This window comes from Pseudorca crassidens, chromosome 10 (genome assembly GCF_039906515.1).
Source record: "Pseudorca crassidens isolate mPseCra1 chromosome 10, mPseCra1.hap1, whole genome shotgun sequence".
Taxonomy (NCBI): Eukaryota; Metazoa; Chordata; class Mammalia; order Artiodactyla; family Delphinidae; genus Pseudorca; species Pseudorca crassidens.
In genome coordinates, this window is record NC_090305.1 from 52,966,509 (window position 1) to 52,988,522 (window position 22,014).

A 22,014-nucleotide genomic window follows, 5' to 3' on the forward strand; every position below is an offset into this window, starting at 1 on the left:
CTGTCTCCCTGGCCATTCCAACTCAGCTTTCTCACTGCTGGTTCCTCCTCTTCTAAACTCAGACTCTGAAGTTTTTCAGGCCTAAGATCTCCAACCTCTTCTCACTACAAAGTTCCTCCCAAGGCAAGCCATTCCACTTTATGACCTCAAGCATCATCTGCATTCAACAATCCCCTAATATATTTTTCCAGCCCAGAACCCTTTTCCTAGCTTTGGATCCATATGTCAACTGCCTACATGACACCTTCACTTGCATACTGCACAGGAGTCTCAAATTTAACATAGCCCATGCTAAATCAAGACATTTCCCTGTGGAATCTTCTCTTCCTTCAGCAATCTCCATCTCCCTACACAGGACCATTCACTCAGTTGCTGTATCACTGCTCAGGGAGTCAACCATGATACCTGCTTCCTCCTCATGTCCCATGTATAACTGGGAATTCAGCCTGGTCTAGTTGATAGCTAAAATATATCTTGAATTTTATCACACTTTTTCCATACCCTACCATTATCTTGTTTGGATACTGCAAGTCTTTTCTCATCCTGTACCCATTTTTTCCCCCTTTCAATTCATTGTCTTAAATGAAAATCTTTTCTGATTATTCCTTGCTTTTAAAATTCTTCCATTGTTCTGAACATCGAATCATTAAAATGGTTTCTAAGACCCTGCATGATCCATCCACTGCTTAATCTTTTAGTCTCATCTCATACTGGTCTTAGCATTACTCTCTGTACTTCAGCAACTATGAACCTCTTTCAGTTCCTAAAATTTAAAAAAGGACCCTCCTTTCTTAAAGACTTTGCACATGCTGCCCCTTCCATCTGGAACTTCTCAGGTGTCCCTGCTTTGTAGTCTGAGTAACACACTGTTCTCTGTCTCAGATAAGAGTGCATTTGGCTTCAAGTAACAGATTACCCAGTAGAAGTAGTTTTAGCAATAAAGACACTTATCATACATATCACAAAAATCTGGAAGTGGGCACTTCCATACTAAGTGCAATATTTCAAAACTCTTATCCAAGACTATGCTCTGCCATTCTGTGAATGTTCACTTTTTAATTTAGGGTCATTGCCTTATGGCTACAAAGTGGCTGTCAGAGCTCCCTATATCATGGTCTGACACAACAATGGTTCTGCATTCATGGTAGAAAAGGGAGCAGAAAGCTCTCCTCTTGGGTATAGCACCTCTACCAGAAACTAAAACCTTTGTTTCACATTTCTCCCTCATCATAGTGGCCATATTTGTGTCATATAGTGACTCTTAGCTGCAAGGGGGGGGCTCGTTAGATGAGCATCAGGAAAGAGAAGGAAGTAAGTCAGGACGGCTGGTGAATATATAATCAACAGTGTTCAACACGGTCTTCAGAGCACTTACCAAAATAGTAATCAAACAATTCAATATGCACACTTTGTTCACTGTCTCCTCCGTGAGATTATAAGCTCTTTGACTACGGGGAACGTGTCTGTTTCTAAGCCCAGCATCAGTACTGCGCCCAGCCTATGTAGGAGTCAGTTGGCAGTGGTAGAATGAATAAAAGTACGAAAGAAAACAACAGAGGCAGAAAATAGGTACAAAAGGGACAGAAAACTGCCTACACAGAACTTAAGCCGATGATCATATCTCATACCTCACGGTTCAATTCTGCATTCCAGGTAATTTGAAAACAGTCTTTCATAAAAAAAAGGCCCACAACAGTGAGAGGCCCACGTAACCAAAAAAAAAAAAAAAAAAAAAAGGCAACTTTTGAAAGTGCTCCATTCTTTGCACCATGAATGCAATTTTCCTAATCTGTTAATTCCTGCCATGTGAGTAGACATGGGTGCTATAGTTTGCATTGAGATCCAGGAAAGAATTCTTCAAAAAAATTATTTTAACCACTGTTATATAGCGTTAGATGATCCAGAAAATTTTAAATTGCCTCAAGGACATGAATGTAAATCAATTCTTAGCTAAATCACTCCAAATATCATTCAACAAGAAAAATTTATAAAAGCTAGAAAGTTATTTAAAAGAATAGTCATAAAATTTGGGGTCTAAATTTTCCACTCCTGAGAGCATCACACTAACAGATAAAGATGTCATTCAGATTATCCGATTAGGGAGAAAGCAGATGTAAAATGTCTGGCACATAAAGGATGCTTGGCATGTTTTTGTTCTTATATCTAGACCACAGGAAAAGCTGGGTTTACTCCTAACTCTTTCATGTCCTATATATGTAACTGTGGGCAAGTTGAATATGTTCTTTGATTCATAAATGATATAGTAATCTTTAACCACCTTTCAGTCATAACATGCTGTCACTCTACTATTGAAAAACTTAGATGAATAGAAGTTAAATGGCATTGAATGCAGTCCATAGTAGCCTACCTAATAAAACATGAAGGAATAGATTCCTATTTCCAAGAGTCTCTCTATCTACAGATGCAGAATCTGTTCATAGTTTCTGACGGACATCCTGTTTGGTCATCTCAAAACACAAAAGGCATCAACATGTAAATATCACAAAATTTTTTTAAAGAAAGTTGTAACCATCCACACATACGAGACTAGATTTCAGGTTTTAAATATGGTTGTCATTTGAAATAAAATTCCTTAAAAAGAGAAAATCACTTTAGCATTGGCAAAGGGAGTCCCCTAAGAAAAAAATGTAAACAGATGGCTGAGAAAGATCACCCACATGCTGCACACAGATCTTGAGGAGGCATTTCTAAGAATGAAGTGGCACTTCCCAGCCTGGGCCACGTCCCACAAGGATCCTTATTTAACCCAGAGAAAGCATAGGGTTTCTACCTCTAACCAAGAGGAACTGCAGCCTGCTTGCCTCACAGCAATCCAGACTAGTTTCCAGCTCTCCCCAGTGTTCCAACAGAAGCTAAGTACCAACCACTTGAGAGAGGCAATCCCCTAATAAATCAGGGTTTGATGATCAGCCCTGAACCAACATCTTCCCATATAAAGGGGCTGTTAAGCCCCAGCTAAGCATATTAAGCATTCAATTTAACGTATGACACACATCTGCTCTCCTTTCTCAGGGAGGAGAAGTTTCAAGATAACTTAAATCCCGGACTTAATCAAGGGGAAAAAATATCTTGGCAATGTTTAAAACTGAGTTTAAAAATACAATCCAAATGAGGGCGAGAGAGACCATTTTGCTGTAAGTAGTAAGATTATATAATACCTAAATCAAATACACAACATTACCTGAGCAGAAGCACTTGTTTCTTTTACCTGGGTCTATTCAACTTTCCTTTCGATTCCATCAACATTTACCAAAGACCGTCATCTACCTCTGGCCCAAGGTATAAAATACAAGCAAAAATGGGTCCTCTGAAAATATGGTAATCTGCCCCCCTCCATGCCTGATGAAGGCCATAAGAGGAAAACTCACAGATTTGTCTTTTACAAGGAAAGCACAGCACTGAATCCCAGCCATCAGCATCTTGTGTGGATTCCATGCCACAGAATCAGCCCTGTTATGTTAAACAAAGAAAAAAACAGGGTAGGGAGGGGAGACTCAATTAGTTTCTACTGGTGGGAAGAATGCTGGTGCATTCAGTATTCACGTCCAAGTTAGTGCTCCAAAGGATTCCTTGTGTGAGCGGTTTAAGGGGTTTGGGATTTTTTTAAACCAAAACAATTCCTTAGTTTTTTGCCTGTTTTCAAAATGTCACTTAATTGGGCAAAGGCCAAAGAGAGTCCCTAGCCTAAATAAAAGGCACTGTGACTGGGGAAACTACATTTACCTGTGGATGCCGTGCAGAAGCTTGCGGTGCTTCCTTGACATCAAGGCTGAGCCACCCCAGGAAGCCTGTTGAGATATTTATATAACCAAAATGATGTTATTTCAATGGTACTTGTTTACCAGCCAGTTGTTATTTGATGCTTTAAGTCGATGTTAACCAACGTGGACTCTAGGAAATTTTGATCACTGGCTCTACCCAGGCGATCAGAACCTCATCACAATAGATGGTCCCCCACTGACGCTTAGGAGTTAAATTCCCACACTATAAGGAAATTGGTGTAGTACTCATTGAGTTGCCTGTGGACAAAGAGAAGTGTAAAAGACACAGTCCATATCCTCTCAAATCTTAGAATCTAAAATAGACAATAGCCCTTCAGTGTTGACATTCTACCATACACGATGTACAAGTGCTGATCATGAGACATGGCTTCAGGAAAGGAAATCCCAGAGTCAATAAGTCTGGAGGAGAGGGAGGAAGAATCAATGTGAGAAATAAGAAAGTCAGTTTGGTACTTGAAATCGAGCAGACTTGTTGTGAGGGAATATGAGGGGACCAGCATGGGAGATGTTGAAAGCTCTCCATGGTTATTTAAACTGCACAACATTGTACTGAGAACAGAGTTATCATCATGTCAATTTTTTAATAGAAAAACTAAGGTTTGGAGGTTATAAAATTTCCAAGGTCTCATAGGTAATAAAAATCAGGTCTGAGAGACAAAAGTCCATTCTTTTTTTACACTAACATCATATCTTAGGGAAGGTGACCAATTGGCCCGATGGTAGAACTCAGCATGGAGAATTGAGGTAGGAGGCGAGTTGCCTAGCAGAATTTTAAAAGGCAACCCCAATGAACATGTACCCCAACGTTCATTGCAGAGCTATTTACAACAGCCAAGACATGGAAGAAACCTAAATATCCATCGACAGATGAATGGATAAAGAAGATGTGGTTCATATATATTGGGTTGGCCAAAAAGTTCGAACTTTTTGGCCAACACACTACAATGGAATATTACTCAGCCATAAAAAAGAATGAAATAATGCCATTTGCAGCAACATGGATGGACCTAGAGATGATTATACTAAGTGAAGTAAGTCAGACAAAGACAAATATCATATGATACCACTTAATATGTGGAATTGGAAAAAAGATGATACAAATGAACTTACATAACAAAACAGAAATAGACTCACAGATATAGAAGACAAACTTATGGTCACCAAAGGGGAAAGGAGGGGAAGGCTAAATTAGGATGTTGAGATTAGCAGATACACACTACTATATATAAAACAAGTAAGCGACAAGGACCTACTGTATAGCACAGGAAACTATACTCAATATTTTGTAATAACTTATAATGGAAAAGAATCTGAAAAGAATATATATATATAATATGTATGTATAACTGAATCACTTTGCTGTACACCTGAAACTAACACAACATTGTAAATCAACTATATTGCAATTTTAAAAAAAGATCTTTCTAAAAACTTTATGCCCCAAACTTTGACCTTGAGCATTCTAATATGACTATAGTGAGTATAATAATTTAATTCAAGAAATATTTATTACATATCTAAATAGACTGACACTGAGATAAGTGCTAGAAATACAACAGTAAATAAAACACTGAAATAATAACTCCAAAAGAAAGGTAAGGAAGAGCCCAATATCATGCAGAAAGAAATGGCAAGATTGTGTGCACCATGGATGTGAAGGAGGAAGTAAGTGAGAGGTCTCCACGATCCTCAGAGTATTAAAAAGCTGAGCCCAATGGTGGACAGTAAAGAGTGGCCTTAAGAACAGCTCTCTCATTCAGGGCTGTGCCCAGGGGCCAGTGAGCGAGTCACCCAGGGTGCACCCTTCAGCTCACTCGCAGAGTTGGACTCTTGCATGGCCCTGGGCGTGAATGCCTCCTTAAATTTTCAAATACCAAACTGCCTTTCTTATTTCTCACATTGATTCTTCCTCCCTCCCCTCCAGACTTACTGACAATGGGATTTCTTTTCCTTTCCTTATTCTCAGCTCTCCTCTCCTTTGCTCATAACACCTACCTGTCCAATGAACCCTAGGAACCTCACTTGCCTCACCTTAGTCCCAGCCCTGTTTCCAGGGACTAGACTCTCCAGTGACCCCATAGGGTTCCCAAAGGTTTGTGGGCCGAAGGTGGTGTGCAGGCGAGTTCCAAAGATGCCCAGATAAAGGACTGATGGTCAGGATTGTCAGTCAACTCCCCTTGCTGCTGCCCTCTCCGTCCCACCAGAGTTCATGATGGACCATGTGTGACCAAAGCTGAGCTATGGAGGCAGCTGCCCTCAGCCTCTGGGAAAACGTGATCTGAACCTGCTAACTGAGGCTCCCCAGACCTGGGGTTTGAGAACTTGACCCTCAGGAACATGAAGATGACTTACGTATTAGGTTCTTTTACTTCTCTTATATCCCTAAACTCCAAGTTGCCTGCTTTTCTCAATCTTTTTAACCCCCAACCGCATTAAGAACCTACCAGGGGCAACTAGGGGAAGGATTAATCAGTAAAGCTCAGCCACGCCCATTCACTCTCACCCTTTCCACCTGCCCACTCACACACCTGCCCTCACTGGTGCCTCCTGCACTGGCCTCTGCCTCTTCTTCCTCCTCAAAAAGTAGACAACATTCTGCCAATCTTAGTGAGCTGGATTGAAGTTTTAAAATCACATGAACTCTTTCAAGGCATTAGTTTACTGGTTTACAGGGTGGTAGGCAGAGTTAGAAGCAGCTCATCCACAAATGTATTCCACAAAAGAGCTGAAAGGGGAAAGACGACGTGCCTGATGCCAGTGCCCTACTTGTATTGGCTTCGCTCCATAACCCCCTCACTCCAGAGCTCGCAACAACATCGAACCAACGGATGTCATTATTGAGCTATGAGCCAGACACCATGAGTACCATTTTACTACGTTTTTCTCTTCAAGTAATTAGTTAATAATTTAATTGTAGAGCCAATCTTGAATGGGAAGTGGAGGCAGGGTGGAATGTAGAGATGGCAGCCCCTAAAGCCCATGATTTTAAATACAGTGTTTGTCACCTCCCCCGGGACTTGGGATGGAGTGTGGGTGAGACACCGTAGGAAGGGTTGCTGGGAGGGTGAGGTTTTGCAGTGGCCGCAGCCTCTGCTTCAGAGAAGAGCTGGACCAGCCCTGAAATCCTGGTCTCAGGCAGAGGCTGGGATAACATTGACTCTTGCAGATACAGAATAATCCTGGAGGCAAAATATTCTAACACAGCTGAAATTTTTCTTATTCTGTTGTTCAAAAATACATTGTAATTAACCAAATTTCAGACACTATCGGAGGTAAGAGTACCATTTTTTTGTGGATTGCTAAGAAAGAAAAAAAAATGACATCAACATACCAATTAGGTATATTAAAAATGTAAACAAAATATGTGTATCTTAGAAATAATAAGATATGGTATATATGCCGGGCAACCTGGTTTTATGGAAAACGCAGAAGACCAAGCAATTCTAATTACATTTTTAAAAAGAAATCAAGTAAATGCCAGTTTTTAATATTTTAAAGGATCTTTAAAATACCCTTTAGAAAATTTCAGGACTTCCCTGGTGGCACAGTGGTTAAGAATCCGCCTGCCAATGTAGGGGAGACGGGTTCGAGCCCTGGTCCGGGAAGATCCCACATGCCGTGGAGCAACTAAGCCCATGCACCACAACTACTGAGCCTGCGTGCCACAACTACTGAAGCCCATGCGTCTAGGGCCCGTGCTCCGTGGCAAGAGAAGCCACTGCAATGAGAAGCCTGCACACCACAAGGAAGAGTAGCCCCCGCCCACTGCAACTAGAGAAAGCCAGTGTGCAGCAATGAAGACCCAATGCAGCCAAAAAAATTCGAACAGGCCAAAGTAATCACTGTAATTTTACTAATTTTTACCTGTAAAATTAATAAACTACCCTTGGTATATGAAGTTTCTTCAAGAGAAGTTATATGCTTCTGCATAAAATTTTATCAACAGAATGATGTCTGCAATATTAGAGGATGAGTGAGTACTGTCTCAATGTTAGAGCTAATTTCTTTAATAAGTCATATAAACAGTTGTCAAATTTAATCTAATACTACAGACATTCAACTTGAAGCTTATTATATGCAAATAGAACAGTTTGCGTGGCTTAAATATTCCCTTATAAAAGTGTTTTCTTCAAAAATTCAACCTTTGATTTTTAGAAAATCTAGAGAGGTTTTCATTCACATCTTACAAATCACAATTCTTTCTAAGCCCCATAAATCTCTTAATATCATTCCCAATTTGGAAACTGCTGTAGTTACTCTGTTTTACATAAACCATATAATCTATATTTGATGTTTCTTTTATGAGAGTAGAATTTTTAAGTATAACTGCTCATATATTTGATTTTGCCCCTATTTCCACAGTCACAAAAGTACTCACTTCATATTATCTTTCAGGACATACTGTATTATTATGCTTCTAAGTCTATAAAAATCAATAAGATATAAGTTGAAATGTGAACAGATACAGATACTATAATCCCACTTAAAGAAGTCACAAATAATCTACCTGATGTATTGCCATTGGCTTACTAATCAAGCCTATAACTCTAGTGAGCTTTATATTACTACTTCTGCTTTTACCAAATATTAGCATACATTTAATGAAAGCTTTGAGTTGCTGAAAAATTCTTTTGATATTATATCATAGAAACTTTACCTTGAAAGCATAAAATCATCCAAACTATAAAATTATGTGCAGGCATATCCCCCAAAGAAATGCTCAGTTACCTAATGTTCAGTAAGTCAAAAAAATTGTCCTTTCTTTTTCTGATAAGGAGGACACAAAACCACTCACTTACTGGAGGAAAGTTCCTCTCAACTGCAGGTTCAACAGTTCCTTCTACTGGGTTGAATCAAACTAATTAACTGCTATTTTCACACACACACAAAGAAAACCAAAATGCTCAACAAGCATTCATAACTGGCTGAATTCAACTTTTTAACCTTAAATAAGTAGAATTGTTAAGAGTTACTTTTAATTTAGGACAACAATTATTATGAACAACCCTAGGACCTCCAAAACTAATTAGAAAAAAAAAAGGCCAACCCTTTAAGTTAGAAAATTGTGAAGAATATAAGTTATCTCAATCCCTCTCCAATAGTTATCTATGATAGATCCAGATAAAACCTGTTTTAATTATGGCATGCAATGAAGTCATGCAGCCTTTTGCATTTTCCAGCTGACTGGAAGCACAGAATGTTAGAGCTAGAAGATCCTTTATTGACCACGTCAGTCATTTCCCTCTTTACAGATGAAACCAAAACCCAAACAGCTGGGGTCACAATGAAGAGGAGGCAGATTCGAATCCAAAACCAGCCTCTCGACTGCACAGTAGGAAATGTGTCCCCCACACAGTGTTGCCTCAGTGACAGTAGATCCAAGGGACCAAAGAAATGATTCAGGACAGAAGAGGAAATCTGGAAAACTAAGACAAAATGCGCATCAATGCAGGATCTTCTTCTTTATTACCTAACAGGAAACAACACATTTATTTCCCCTAATTAGAAATATACATTTAAATACAACTAGCTGGGGACCTCACATTTAGTTACTGGGAATACGAAAAACTTCCCACCAAAGCTGCAAAAAGGCTAGAAAGTTTAACAGATATGCACACCCAGATGAACTTACATCCACGTGGAGCCAGAGGCCATGCCTCTCGCAGACGTCCGCTATCTCATCCAGAGGATCGAAGGCCCCCAGTACGGTGGTACCAGATGTGGCACAGACAAGGAATGGAGCTGCACCCTGTGAGAAGGACCCACACGTGAGAATTATAAGAATCATCATCGTCACCATTAAATCTGTGCTGCAGTAGGTTGGTAAACACAAGGGTTATACACCCAGACATTTATCTGGTTTCTTTGGAGATAAACATTCATTGAGTGAGTGTTGTTTACACTTCTCCATCACATGGCCTCTAGTCACCATAAATAGGCTAAAGAAACAGAAAATGCCATGACAATAGTATCCTTTGTCCCAACTCCACATGCATCCTTATTCTCTTTACTCTCATTTTCTTTATTAGTCTTTTCTGTTCTCTAGCTTTTCTGGATAGAAGTGAATAAACTCAACCTCCACAGCAAACTGGCATCCTGTGTGACTCCTAACTCCTTCCCAGGGAGACTCATCGGGGCCTCCCTAACACCTCCAAAATAAGAAGGAACGGGACTGGAAGACAAACAGCCAGCTCCAGGAGCAGACCATGCAGCCTGTCTGCTTGTCACCTGGTAAAGTAAGAGCAGCTACAAGGCAAGGGATGTAATCAGGTATAAATTTGGCGTCAGAGGGGATATGGTAACCTCATTGGGATACACTCCCCCAAACGGGTGCTGCCACGGAGAAAGTCATTAGAATGTGCTGGAAAAGAGAACCTGCGTCTTTCTGCTGTAATTTTCCCTCCTCATCCAGTCCATGGCTGCGTCTTGCGGAGAGAGCAGGTACCCGTGAGAAATGGGAGGAAAGGGAGAATGTGGGAACAAGTGCAGAGATGAATGGTAATTCCAGCCGAGCGAGCCAGGCACCCTGGTCCCATGAGGGATTTTGTGGCAGCCATGTAGAAGACAGTACACGAGGTTGTTTCCAGATAGATCCATCCCAACATGTTGGCAGAGGTGTGTTGCTCTCTTTGGAAGTGCCATGAGGGGAAAATTTGCAGACAAAGGTGGTGATCAGGAGAGCAAGTAGAATCCTGATTCTAGAGCACAAGAAGTCAGTGACAAGAATACTTACTTGCAGAGAAAGAGTCAAAGTCATTTTAGGATGGAGTCATTTTTCCCTCAGTTTTATCGTGAAATACACTTGTTCTTGTAAAATAATTTAATGTCAGGGGTGTTCAGCTTGAACCAGATTCATTCCAATTTAGCTGACCTTTGACAGAAAGAAGTTATTTCTCGATGGAAAGCGGGGCAGAGCAAGGACGCTTGGTCCACATCTCTAGGCTGAGATGCACAGGAATCAAAGTGATGGTACACAATGGAAACATCTGCCACGTGGGGAGACAGCTGTGACACATGGACTACAGTCCACCATGCCTCCTAGAGCACGGCCAGTAGGTGACAGAGCCCCTGGGACCATAGGCTTTGGGACTTCTTCCCTGTAATCAACTACCAACAGATTATGTCTTTATCATGCCCATGACCTAAATGAAATGTGACCAGATTTACATCCATCAGTAAAAGCAATAGAAAAAGTAATTTACTAAAACCACTGAAGGTGTCTTTAATGGTTGAGCTTTCCTTATAAAGTCTATGACATCCTGACAATTGTGAGACAATATCTATGCTAGCTATTACAGACCATTAATGAGTTTTCCTCACCTGTTTAATCTAGCTACAAATATAAGTCCCAGAAATTCAACTTTCATAATCTGGATTTAACCTTCCAGGTTTTTTTTTCCCTTTCTCATATCTCACACTGTTAATGAGAAAAGTCAGTGGAAACAGTATTGACTGTGTGTTGCCGATGAGTTGTATTCTCTAAGAAAGTTTGTCATTTCAAATACTCATACACAAAAATACTTCCAATTATTCAGTGTTTATACTAGTTTTATCTTTTTATAAGCACTTTAGAACTTCTGATGCTTCTGTGGTTTTTACCATCTTTGTAATGGCATCAAGGTAAAGGTCACTGCTCAACAGATTTTTAATGGATCGTGGTTGGCCAGGGAATTGAACCCCAGCAGCAAAAAAAAAAAGTTGATAACTATTTCCTACCTCTGTAACAATATGAGTTAAAAACTTGAAACAAACAACAACAAAAAGTAGGTCTGAAGCTACTGAGAAAAAGAAACTAGTCATCAGGTATTAAAATGTCAGAATGGATGCAAGATTTGTCCTTAGTGAATCCAAGCTCAAGTTTTAACTGACTTGAGAGAAAACTGAGGAGGCATGCCAACACTAACCCTGTTGCCCTACTTTCAAATGTGCCTAAAGCAATTTTTACTTTTTAAAAACTTCCCTTTCAAGTTCTCAACTTCAGGATATGTCACTTTCATGGACTTTCATTGTCAAAACAAACAGAAATTTGAACAATGAAAATAATAATGACTGCCGTGGAGTAAAATCCATCCAATATGTTAGAAGATGAGTTCTTCATGATACTTTAAAAAGAAAAAAAGGTTTGGCTAGCTTGCAGGATGCCTGGCAACTTACTCACTATTCTGAAAATTGGTAAATAAGGGAAAAGAATAAAATATTGGTTCTGTCTTGCTTGTCCAAACTGTTTCCTTAGGGAAACCAAATACGGATGAAGAAACAAAAATGTTTAGGGTAGTAGGCCTGCCACTAAATGAAGAAGGAATGAGAGAATGAATTAGAATATCACTAATGAAATAACGGGTCTAGACAATGATGACAAATGGCAGCAAAATCCATGAGGTGAGAGGCTGATGCAGAGTTCTGTGACAGATGGACCGATAACAAAAGGAGGTCCAAGACATCTCCTGATTGAAAGGCAAAATGCCACACATGAAGTCGTCCTGGTAAAAATTCCAACCTGAATCTTCCCAAGTCTCAGTATCTAACAGCCAAATTACAGGAAATATAGAAAACAGATGGGGAGGTACAGGGGAGGGGAGCGCTTAGAGTCTCAAATTCTTGATGGAATCAACAAAATCCATAATGTGAAAACTCTACAGGGCAAAGGACTTGGTTTCTCCAACAGATCAGTTGCAGGGGAAAAAAGGAGGGGAGACTGTAGGTTAGAAAAGATTTATGTGATAAATCAACCAAATGCCACACATGGACTTTGTATGACTCCTTATTCAGACCACCAGCTATTTTTTTAAAAAGGCAATGGAAGAAAGTTTAATCAGAGTGAATACTGGATAATATTAAGAACTTATTCTTGCTTATAATTGTGTTATGGGCTTTTTTGAAAGAGAGAGTGCATATCTTTTACAGATATACTGAACTATTTATAGATCAAATGACATAATGTGTAGGATACACTTCAAACTGATCTAGAGGTACTGGGAGGGGATGTGGGCATAAGCTAATGATTGTGAAAGTTGCATGACTGGTATATGGAATCTCATTATATTAGTTTTACATATATTTACAACTTTCCATAATGAAAAGTTTAAAATTGAAAGAAAGAAAGAAAGAAAGAAAGGAGGGAGGGAGGGAGGGAGGAAGGAAGGAAAGAGAAAGAGAGGAAGGGAAGGAAGGAAGGAGGAAGGGGTGTTGGTGGGTGTTCCCCACCAACAAGCATTAATAACATAAAGTTCTTTTTGATAGGAACTTCTGTAGAAAAAGATAAAACTAGATTTTAAAAAATAGATAAAACTAGAAGGTGATATCTGTAGTTCACAGCAGAATAAACAGGTTGCAATATAGAATTTTACCCAAGAGATAAAGAAATCTGATAACCTGTACCACCAGACAACTATCAAATCCACTTGTCAATGAAATGTTTTAAAAAATATCGTGCTAAGGACACACACCAGAAGCCAATACATGTGCAATAAAGGCAGAACTTTTAAGTACAGAATTTCACACCAAATACAGTGATCTAGCATGCTCCAGACAAGTTGAATTTCATGAAAAATTTTTAAAAATATGAAGAGTGACAGAAAAGAAATATAATACTAAATCTTAAAAAATAAAAATTAAAGAACCCATCTTTCCTAAAGTGTGAAGCCCTCTGAGGAGAGATAAACTTATATCCCAGCTCAAAAGCTGGGCTTTTAATTTTTCAGCAGTCACACCCCACGTTGTTGCGGTCTATTGGAAAGTGGTGGGAGAACGGTCTGAAGCTCCACTGGCATGGGGGCTGCGGGAAGATGGGAGGGAAGCAGTGAAGTGGCTGCACCTAATCCAGTAGGCTTTTGGTCCAAGAAGCAAGATGGCTGGCACCAAGACAATGCCACACCCAAAAAGCAGATGCCAGGCTTAGCTGGAGTACAGCAGGTGACCAGGGCCATGCCTTGTCTTCCCCAGCAATGGAGGTGCAAGCTTTAATACATGCTGGCAGCTAAGGAAGAGAGGATAGTCTGCCAGAGCTGAAACACTAGACCCACACCCAACAGGGGGTGATGGTTATGGATGGGCTTTGGGTGGAAGCAACCCAGGAGGACAGTTTGATCAAGAAATCAGAAATCATCCTGAATGCAGCCCAGAGACAACTGGTTTAGCCTGTAGCATCCTCAGAGTCAAGAGCTACGTAGGAGTGTGGATGCTGGGACCCTGCTAGAGAGGCTGGGCTCATCTTTTGAGGCTAATTCTCGGCAAGAATCCGGAATCCAGTGATGTCAGTGTTTTAATAAGCTCCAGCCATCTGGGAATGAGAACATCTGAGAAACCCCGCAGAACATGTAGAGCAAGCACCCGGAAATAGCACATCTGTAAATGAGCTTCCTCCTTTAATTCTAAGGGGCCCTCTTCTCTCTCCCACACATACAGACGTGGGCCTGGCTGCTGGCCCTGCATGCTCCCCCAATGCCCAGACACACAAACGTTTTCTCTCCCTCCCTCTCCTTCCCCCTCTCACCTCTTTCTTGGCTTGCCACACTTGCCTCTCCAGCTCCTCAGGTATCATCTTACCTCTAAGAGACACAGGTTTGAGACATTGTTATGTTCAGCTGTGAACAGACCTTGGTACTGCTTTTTAAATAGTTATCAGTTTCCCCCTCCACCCACCTGGCTTCTGGATCCTGTCCCCATTACCTTCCATCTGTTTCCACAAAGCAAACATTCTCAGTACCAATCCCAAGAAAGGAGGCCGCCTTCTTCATAGAGTAATGACACTACATTCAAAAAGGCAAGGGGGAGAGAGAGACACAAATACATAGCATGAAAAAAGCACTGTTTATTTATCTAAATGGGTGTACATTATATGGCTAAGCCCAATCTTTGGAATAGTATTGCCATAAAAAAAAAGAAAGTCATTTAACTGAGCTCTTTAGTATAGTGGTTGAAAACACTGATTTTGGTTGGGGTCAGAGAAACCAGGATTTAATCCAAGTTTTCCCAGTTACAGCTATAGACCCTTGAGCAAAGAACACATACTCTCCAAGCCTCCATTTGCTAATCTATAAAGTGGACATGTGGATGCCTCCTCCACCTGCTTGTCATGGAGTTAAATGGGTTAATGTATGTAATGAGCTAGCACAGAGCCTGGCATACGGAAAAAACTTGGTCACTGGAGGCTGTTGTTTTATGTAACATTGAAAAAGTTTCTCTTGATGCTACTAATAAAACTCAGTATTAATGGAAACAGAATCTAGTCCACTGCTGACTCAAAAGCCCTCGAAGGAGTGAGCAAGACTGTCTCAAAAATTGTAGTCACAGACCACAGGAGGATCTGTTTTCAAGAGCAAACAATGGGTTATAAATGCTGATCAGACACTTGACCAATCTTGTTTAATAGTGAATATAAGACTGAAATTAGACACACGGGAGTGTGGCTAAATCATAACAACAAAAGTAATAATAATTTATAGACACACTACTGATGCAGCCCTGGCATGAATGAGGCTAAGAGCTGGCTTTGGAATTAGGTCTTGTCTATTTCTTATCGGCAAATAGTAGTATAGACTTTGGAGTGTTGGGTCTTTTTGCCCTACGTAAATCCTATCAAATAATTAGCATTCAAACATTGGAGATGTCGCTCTTTGTACATTACTGTGGACAGGTGGTCAATTAATTCCTTTTCATGCCAGAAAAAATGAAGGTGCTAAAGGACATTATTGTACCAAAAAACCTTAGTAATTTAATTTGTAGGTATGAATACATTAAAAGAGTAGTCAAGCCTTCACACTTAATTTGATATATTTCCCTCAAATGTGGTAATTTCTTTCCTCTTTTGTCAAGAGAGTTTTATGGGGAGCTCTTTTTGAATTCTGTAAAAATAAATGCAGAAGTAACACCATCAGGAAAAATGAAACCATCCTAAATAATTAATTTCCAAATATCAAACAGGACACATTCAAAATGCCTATAGGATGCATTCATTTCGAGTTGTTGCAAGAACATGTGCATAGTGAAGAGTAATAATGTACATGAAAATATAGTTAATTCCCTACTTGCTACATCAGCCCACCATAGCTAAGGTGACATAGCTAATGTGAATTATTTCTCACCAGAGATTGGGGCTCTGGCACCAAACAGCTATTGGTTTCATAATGATAAATAGTAGCCTACTCCCACTGACATCTGCCAATAAGGAAAATCACATTGCTTTGCCCTGAGAAACAGCAAAATACCCCCAACCAATGGATCTGCTGAATAAAAAACCTGTCATCAGAATAAGAATAGCTTCGGTGGAGCTATTTTTGGGTATCTCAGGGCAAAGTAGAGTCCACTGTCAATCTCAAATGGATAGAGACAGCTTTTCACAAGTCTGAAAAACTGAAGCCTAAACATCTGAAAGCATCAGAGGAGGAAAAGAGCCCTGGAAGGGGAAAAAAAAGAGAGAGCAATGCTTCAGACATACTGAGTAGTTTCAAGAGAAGAAAAAACCTAGAAGGCCGGAGTTCAGAAGTAACAGCTGCATTTAGAAACAAGAGGCGCCTACTCCCTTCACTGGCAGAAGAGAAGTTAGTCCTTCTAAGACCCAATCTCCCCCTGAGTTTCACTCATCCACAGAAGACACACAAATCTCAGTGGGCATTCATTTCTATAAAAGTAAGACGGCCAGTGTCCACAGGAAAGACAAAATTGCACTGAAGTTTTCCTTCCTGGTTCCAGCAAGGATTTCATCTGTGACCTTGGGTTTCTCAGTGAACCGCTGCTTTCCCCTCCTGTGGATTGTGTTCTGGACACTTGAAGTCCTATAATGCTGACTAGTTTGAAGTTCAAATTAGCTTCAGGTGGTGGGGAGAGCGGGGTTATGAATGTTATGCCTTAGGAAATAAAGAAAAGGAATGTACAGGGACTTTTCCAAGAGCACACAGCTGGTTCAATTCCTAAAGAGGCAGAGTCGGAATCCAGATGGACTACCTTACACCCTGCACAACATCCTGAAAAGCACCTACTGGCCCGTGAATGCCTGCAATGCCATCCAAACTCAGGGCAGCCTCACCTAGAGAGCAGGGCCGTGATGGAGGGAGTCAGGCACCTCAGGTGCAAAATTTAAGGAGGTATGACCTTGAAACGTGGACTCTACACGTCTCACTTGCCTCATCCCAGCCTCGATCCTGTTAGTGAGGAACTATGACAGCTGATCACTGGCCTGGGAGTGAAAAGGGTTTCTTTTCTCCCTCACTTTTTAGTGGCAGACAATAATCACTACTTCATGCTAATTCCCAAAATGATTTGAATGACAACCCTAAGATTTCTATAAACGTAAGTAATTCATATCTAACTGCTAATCAGGCCACAATCTGTTCCTTTTATTACTTTTCTCCAAAAGTCCCCTTCTCTTTGGTTCCCACTTGGCCTGGAGAGGCTACCTTAGATATGCTGACAATCTAGGGGTCTCTGCTGTGATCTTCCTGGTCTCCACCAACAGCTGAATTACCGTGGACACCTGAAGTGTATGCAAAAACCCCTTTAGTGGCGAGTGCCCATATTCTGCATTTGATGGTGCAAGGCAGAGATGGAGTAACTTACCCTGGTTCATCTGGGGCTGCAATAAAAACTGGAAAAGTAAGGCCACCTGATAAAGCAATCTGGGAAAATAACCAGGGGGCCATGGGCCAACGCCTGAAAAAAAACAAGGGGGCTATAACAAAAAGATTAGCATAGGGTTTAGGATCTTTTAGGAAACACAGCTTTCTTTAATTCTTTTTTTTTTCACTAAGTAATGAATTGATTTGTTGTAAATAGTGGTACAGAGGTCCCTAAAATATGAATTAAAGTAATGCCAATGCTATGACTTGGGTCTCTTTGGCAGAGCAGGGAAAAGAAGGAGCTACAAAGAAGAGTATGGTGGATGGGGTAAAATTCATATATTCAAGGCTACAGTGCGTTCAGTCATGGAATTTTTCTATGGAGTTCACTTTGTTGTGGACTGAATGTTTGAGTCCCCTCAAAATTCATGTGTGTTTAATCCCTGCCCCCCAATGTGATGGTCTCCAGGGCGAGACTCTGATGGGATGAGTGCCCTTGTAAGAAGAGGAAGGCAGGCCTCACTTTGACCACGAGCCTGGACGGAGGCAAGGCCATGTGAGCACAGAGGTTCACTTGCCAGGAAGCAGCTTCTCTCCAGACACCAGCACCTTGATCATGGACATCTCAGCCTCCAGAACTGTGAGAAATAGACGTCTGTTGTTTAGGCCACCCACTCTATATTTTGCTAGAGCAGTCTGAGCAAACTAAGACACACATCTAGCTTGGTTTTCTGGCTCCATCCTCTGCTGGTCTGTTAGCCAAGGCATATATTTTACCTCTTTTCGCACCTATATCTCCACCGGAGATTTTAAAAAATACTTAGTTCTGGGTTCACAACGTTTCAATTTCTTTTCATTCCCAACTTGCCAGCTACACCTGTTACTGATCTTTCCCAGGCATAATCTTTATTTTAGGCTTCCATAGAAATTCTTCCCTCTTTCTGGAGCAATTATCCCAGAAAAGAACTCTGGTACATTTTAAACCAAATGAAGAACGAAAAAGGCAAAAGTAAAAGCACTGCACTGATAGGAGGGCCCCTATTTAATCAGCTTTCCAAGGCATGGAAATAGCAATTCTAATGCAGAGGGGCTCTGCATTTCTGATACACTAGGGTTCCTCCAACTGAAATACCAAGGATTGGAACCCGAGGGTTGGAACCAAAGTTTCCCAGGGCAGGGAAATTCTACTCCATAATCATTCCAAATAACCAAGCATTTTCCACAGATGTCCACATTCCCAAGCATTCTTCTCTTGCTACAGAATGAACATCTCATGAGGAAGGGCCTGGGGAGCTGAGGTCAGAATCTCAGACTAGATGACTCCTCCCAGCTGCCCCCAACTCAATGCCCACTTTGCCCTTAGCGCTGAACTAACCAGAACTCAGGCAGGGCAGGGGGAACACGCGGGGGTGGTCAGGTTCCTGCACCATTTATACTTTTGCCATAATAAAGTAACTTGCTCTTGAAAGAAAGTAACAGATACAGGAAAGTCCAGCTGGAATTAACAGAGAATTTTCAGAGTTTGCCCACCTCACGTGTTTGACAGGAGACCTAGGATTATTGCAGAAGGTACAGGAGGGGACATGGGGAAGAAGCAGTGGTGGGATGGACCCCCAGAGGCCCGCACTGGAATCACAAAAATAAAAACAAAAAAAGCATCCCTTCTAAGTAAGACTGCATGTGAGCTGTGCTCTGCATTATTATTGCTGGGTCATTCTCCTCCTCCTATTACTACTAATAGCTAACGTTTTTGTCTATCTAGCATGTGCCAGATGCTACTTTACATGCTCTAACTCATTCAATCTTTGCAATAACCCACTAATCAATCAGTGCCTTCTAAGCTCATGTCGCCACTGGGCTGCTTTAATGGCCCCAGACTGTTCACTGCTCCCTTTTCCTGGTGGCCTTGCAGAGTCCCCTTAAGACGTGAAGTCTATTTTCCCATTTCTTGGATCTAGGTTCCTATATACAACTTATTTTACCAAGAAAATGAGGGAGAAATGACAATGTGCCAGTTCTGAGCCCAGGACTCAGGAGGCCCAGTGTGTGTCCATGCTGTTTTTTACCTGCAGCACTGTCATGACAACACACCTGGATTAGCCTGCTGGCGGATGAGAGACAAGTGGAGCGTCACTGGGGTCAGCCCAGCCCAGCCACTCCCAGATCAGCCACTCGCCAGCCAAGCCCAGCCAAGAACAGCAGCACTGCCCAGCTATCTCCAAACTCGAGGGCAATAATATCTGGCTATAGTTCTATGCCACTGGGTTTTGGAGTAATTTTTTAGATATTAGAGCTAACTGATACACTCATTTTTATAAATTAGGAAACTGAGGCACAGAGGAATTAGTCAACTTACCCAAGGTCACTCAGATAGTAAGTAGTGGAGACAGGAATTGAATCCAGGCAGCCTAGTTGAAAGCCAATGCGCTCATCCACAATTGGACCTCCTACTTCAGTGGGGAGCACAGTGAGATAGGGGATCGTGGCAACATCCAACTGTGCGTGTGTGTGCGCGCGTGTGTGCACATGATGTTCATTGTTACTGAATATCTCCCTTTCCTCTTGAAGAGCCCTTGTGTTAGCCATTCAAAGCAATCAATTTCACAAGGAAATGGGAGTAGAAGACATACCTGATATCAGTAGCAATCATCTAAGTTCTCAAAAATAAGACACTCAGAGATTCAAAGAAAGAGGTGGCACTTTCAAATTAAGTGTTCTCTTTTCTCTAAGAAAATGTTACAGGCTATAAATTTTAAATAAAGGTGATGTACAAAATTGGGTGGCCAGGGCTTACAATATCAAACCAATCAGAATTTCTTTTGGAATGAATACAACTTTGTACATAGGCACGTGACTCACACATGGATGGGATAAGAGCACATCGGGAGCACCCAAACAAAAAAGCCCTCTTCATGATGTATTCATTCTCAGAAAATCTATATCTCATATCAAAAATAATTTGTTTTTTACCTCTGCCGATGTGAAAAAGATTAATCTTGGCAAGCCAGACAGCCCCTTTTCTTTAATATCAGGACAGTACTTGTATCTGGCTAAATTCATGGCATACATATTGGACACTGAACCACCTGCAAAAACAAAAACAGAAATATGTATAGCGTGACATCCTTGTTCCCCAAGTGCCGGCTACGGTAGGAGGCATGGATGGCTGTGGGCGCACCAGCCTAATGACAAATTACTGTCAAAATCAAGGGAGCACCCCCCCCCCAATCCCATTACTCTTACACACTTCCTCATCTCCAGTTCCAGAAGTTTTGGTCTATTCTCTCATTCCAGAGCTTTTCTAAACTAAGAGTTTCCATCTCCGGACTTAGGGCGAGTACCCAAGTCTCCATAGTTAATAATATTCTTTCTGTCTGTCTCTAATCAATAAAATGACAATACATGCTCCTCCCTGGTTCCAAAGAAGGACTGTAGGAGAAATAAAATATGTTTCAGGAAACTTCTCAAGTAAAATTAATTGATAAACTTGAAAAACGTATGATAGCCCTTCCTAACTTCCAGCAACAGATAAATTCATTTGTGTTGGATATAAATCCAAAATTGTAGACATCTCATTTGTTAGCATGTATGTCACTTCTGTAGCATTTATGCAAAATATCGTCACTCTGGAGAAAGGCACAAGCTCGATTCTCCCCAAGTGGCATGATTAATATCCAAGTTTTTGTAATGTGGAAGTCTGTGGGGAGTTGTTCCTCAAATAAGGCATGAATAAAATTGTAGATGCTTTAATGGAGGCAATAACTAATTGTACTTACCTGGGTTAAATATTCCATCCCCTTCTTTCCAGCCAATAAATTCGATCATTTTCTTCAGAACCGCTTCTTCCACTAACAGAAACACTGGGGACACCTCATACGTATAACTAGATAGATATAAAAAACACTTCACTTCTATGACTAGAGTCAAACCATCCCTTTGGAGTCCCAAGAAATGCACACAGAGTTTTATTAAACCAAGTGGCTGCTGAAGTGTGGGTAGAGTCTTTGGAAATGAATCCATCGGAAACAGAGAATACACAGTCTATGACAGCGCTGGTCATGGTTAGATAAATGTCAGTAGCTGGTGGCTTTAAGAATACTAGCTACTTTGCAGTCTTAATTTAGAGCAAACCTTCAATTTCATTGGGAGGATCAAAGCAGTGCCCCTGGATTCTTTGTATTAGCCATGAACAGCGGCCGTTTAGCTCTCTGGTTGCTGCTTTGGATGCTGGTTAAAGAAAAGCCATTGTCATGGTAGCCAGGTTTATTAGGTTACTACCATGAAGTACCCTAGCAGTCAGCTCTAGAACTTGGGATTCCTCCACCACACTCCTGGGTTTGTACAAATGGCAAGAGCACTGTGGACATCTCTTACGATGTGATGATTTTACTACACAGTGCTACCTGGATCCCTGTCGTGAAGGTTTGAGGCTCTGGGCTGGAATGCTGTCATTAGAGAGCATTGCTAAGTTAGCCCCTTTAGGAATGTCCTGTGGTGGTTCACACCTGATGACTGGTCCAGTTGGAGGTACAACTGGGCCTGGCCTTGGGGGCCCAGCTCCAGACCACACTGAAGGGCCAGGGTAGCTCCAGAGACGTCTGTGGGGTCAGCCGAGGTGGTCTTAGAGCCTACACAGTGGCTTGACTCCTATCTCTGCC

The 22,014-nt window shown here is 41.1% G+C and overlaps 1 protein-coding gene across 3 annotated transcripts in view; it reads right to left on the reverse strand.

Moving 5' to 3' along the window:
* Positions 1-22,014, reverse strand: part of GADL1 (glutamate decarboxylase like 1) — a 261,431-nt gene that overhangs the window by 115,584 nt on the left and 123,833 nt on the right. For all 3 annotated transcript variants that reach the window (XM_067753583.1, XM_067753582.1, XM_067753584.1), the window contains 7 exons: positions 21,133-21,239; positions 20,327-20,442; positions 14,472-14,551; positions 14,296-14,350; positions 9,436-9,552; positions 3,745-3,809; positions 3,390-3,471 (listed from right to left, as the gene is read on the reverse strand). In XM_067753583.1, coding sequence (XP_067609684.1) covers positions 3,390-3,471; positions 3,745-3,809; positions 9,436-9,552; positions 14,296-14,350; positions 14,472-14,551; positions 20,327-20,442; positions 21,133-21,239 — 622 coding nt within the window. The remainder of the gene's footprint in view (positions 1-3,389; positions 3,472-3,744; positions 3,810-9,435; positions 9,553-14,295; positions 14,351-14,471; positions 14,552-20,326; positions 20,443-21,132; positions 21,240-22,014) is intronic.